The sequence below is a fragment of the Coffea eugenioides genome, chromosome 7, assembly GCF_003713205.1.
Source record: "Coffea eugenioides isolate CCC68of chromosome 7, Ceug_1.0, whole genome shotgun sequence".
Classification (NCBI taxonomy): domain Eukaryota; kingdom Viridiplantae; phylum Streptophyta; class Magnoliopsida; order Gentianales; family Rubiaceae; genus Coffea; species Coffea eugenioides.
The window spans coordinates 21,388,013-21,389,753 of NC_040041.1; the positions used below are offsets into that span (position 1 = coordinate 21,388,013).

The 1,741-nt window shown below is 41.0% G+C and overlaps 1 protein-coding gene across 1 annotated transcript; it reads right to left on the reverse strand.

The window, feature by feature from the left end:
- Nucleotides 1-313: 313 nt before the first annotated feature.
- On the reverse strand, nucleotides 314-1,142 carry LOC113777128. The gene is made up of 2 exons (XM_027322172.1): nucleotides 558-1,142; nucleotides 314-502 (listed from the first exon to the last, which is right to left on the reverse strand). Exons 1-2 carry the CDS (start codon nucleotides 1,140-1,142, stop codon nucleotides 314-316), a joined length of 774 nt encoding a protein of 257 aa, XP_027177973.1.
- Nucleotides 1,143-1,741: the final 599 nt, after the last annotated feature.

Consider the following 1,741-nt stretch of genomic DNA (forward strand, 5'->3'; position numbering starts at 1 on the left):
GTCCCTCATTGTTACTCAAATTCCTTTCCTTTTCACCTTCATCCATATCCATTACCTGGACTATTGCAAGTGATGTTTTGTTTTCATCTCCTTTTTTGTCTTTTGGTTCTGCGTTCTCCTTATTCTCCTTCACATTTCGCTCCTTCATACCTCCCCTGACTTCCTCCTCCCTTACTACTCCCTCAATTTTTCTTGTTTTTTCTTCATCTTCTTTTGATTTTTGCACCTCCCTTTGCTCCCTATTCTTCTCATCTTTTTTCATATCTCCCACTGTACTCACTTAAATTCTTCCTAACTTCCTAAGTCTTTACCCCTACTTCCTCTTGTATCCCCCTCTCTTTTGCTTCTGTGGTTCAACCTTTTCTAGGATACTTTCTTCTACCGTTCTACTGGCTCTTAAAGGAGAAGCCATGATGGTCCCTGCTCTCATCCATGCCCCAAATTGTTCCTCTCTGGTTATACTCTTTTTCCACTGTTGTTTTGCAATTCTTATCTCCATGTCCTATTATTCCGCATTTGTAGCAGAAGTCTAGGCATTTTTCATAACTAAATTAAACCCATATTGGGTTCCCATTAAACTTGACAGTAGTGCCTCTCGCCAGTGGCTGTGAAATATCCACTTCTGCCAAAATTTTCATATGTCTCCCCTCCTTTCCTCCTCCGGGTGGGATGATTACTTCCTTTACTGCTGAGAACATTTGTCCGAGTTTAAAGCCCACCACTTTGCTCAGCCAGTGGATTGGGAGGTTCCACACTTGTATCCACAGGTGAGATTCATGGAATGCTTCCGTACTCTTCTCTATTCCTAGTGACCATGGCTTTACAACTAGTAACTGGTTATCAATGACCCATGGTCTCCTATTCAGAGCTTTCTCCTTGTCTTTTTCCTCTGCAAAGTTAAACTGGAAGACATTTGGTCTGAGCTCACTGACTTGCAGGTTTCTGGGGTAGCCCCACACATGTGATGTGTAGTTTTTAACCCCTGTTAAATTTGCAACTTTCTCTCCCATGATTCTCCCTACCAAGGTCAGCTTACATTCCTCGATTCCAGCTAGCACATCATCTGTTTCCAGATCTATTCCTTCCATCTCTTTGTTGCTAAGATCGAACCTTTGGAAAGCCTTTGTAAGGTTCTCCGCCATCCTGTGTTGCTGCTCAATGGTGCCTGTATCAATTTCAGCCGCTGTAACCAGATTTGATCACTCCTTGGGGGTAACTGAGTCAAAGCAACCTGAGTTTACAGCAAGAAAACACATAGATTAAAAGAAACAAAACGAGTAAAAACAATTAAAAAATAAAAGACCAGGACCGAAGGTAAAGCTTTTTTTTTTTAAATAAATAGAGTGGGGTTGAGCTGCTTTTATGACTCCTCGACAGACATATCAATGCTTCTTGAGATCAATAATGAGGACAGAGTAGGGTCTTGCATCCCCTTACTGAGACAACCTCCACTAAAGCTTAGATCTGATACTAGTTTTTTGGTAGTTTGCCAAAAGATTGGTTGTTTGTGCTTTGGATTACTCGGACAAATCTGATTGGCGGCTTTTTGGTTCGGTGCTGGGGCTTGTGTTTTGAATTCTGTATTGTTTGCTTTGAATTTTGAACGTTTGGAATTTTTGAAAATTTTGGCTCTCACACCGGAGAGAAGGTCCCTACTAGAGAGAGATAGCTCTCATTTTAGAGATTAGAAGCAATTAACTACTTTCCTAAAACTCTACTTCAACTAGAATAGGAAACTAAC

What these genes read in the sequence shown, in the direction of transcription:
- LOC113777128 (XM_027322172.1), bottom strand. Translation starts at nt 1,142, where the DNA reads ATGGCGGAGAACCTTACAAAGGCTTTCCAAAGGTTCGATCTTAGCAAC. An exon ending in TTAATGGGAACCCAATATGG is followed by an intron (nt 503 to 557) that starts GTTTAATTTAGT and finishes GCGGAATAATAG; the next exon opens with GACATGGAGATAAGAATTGC.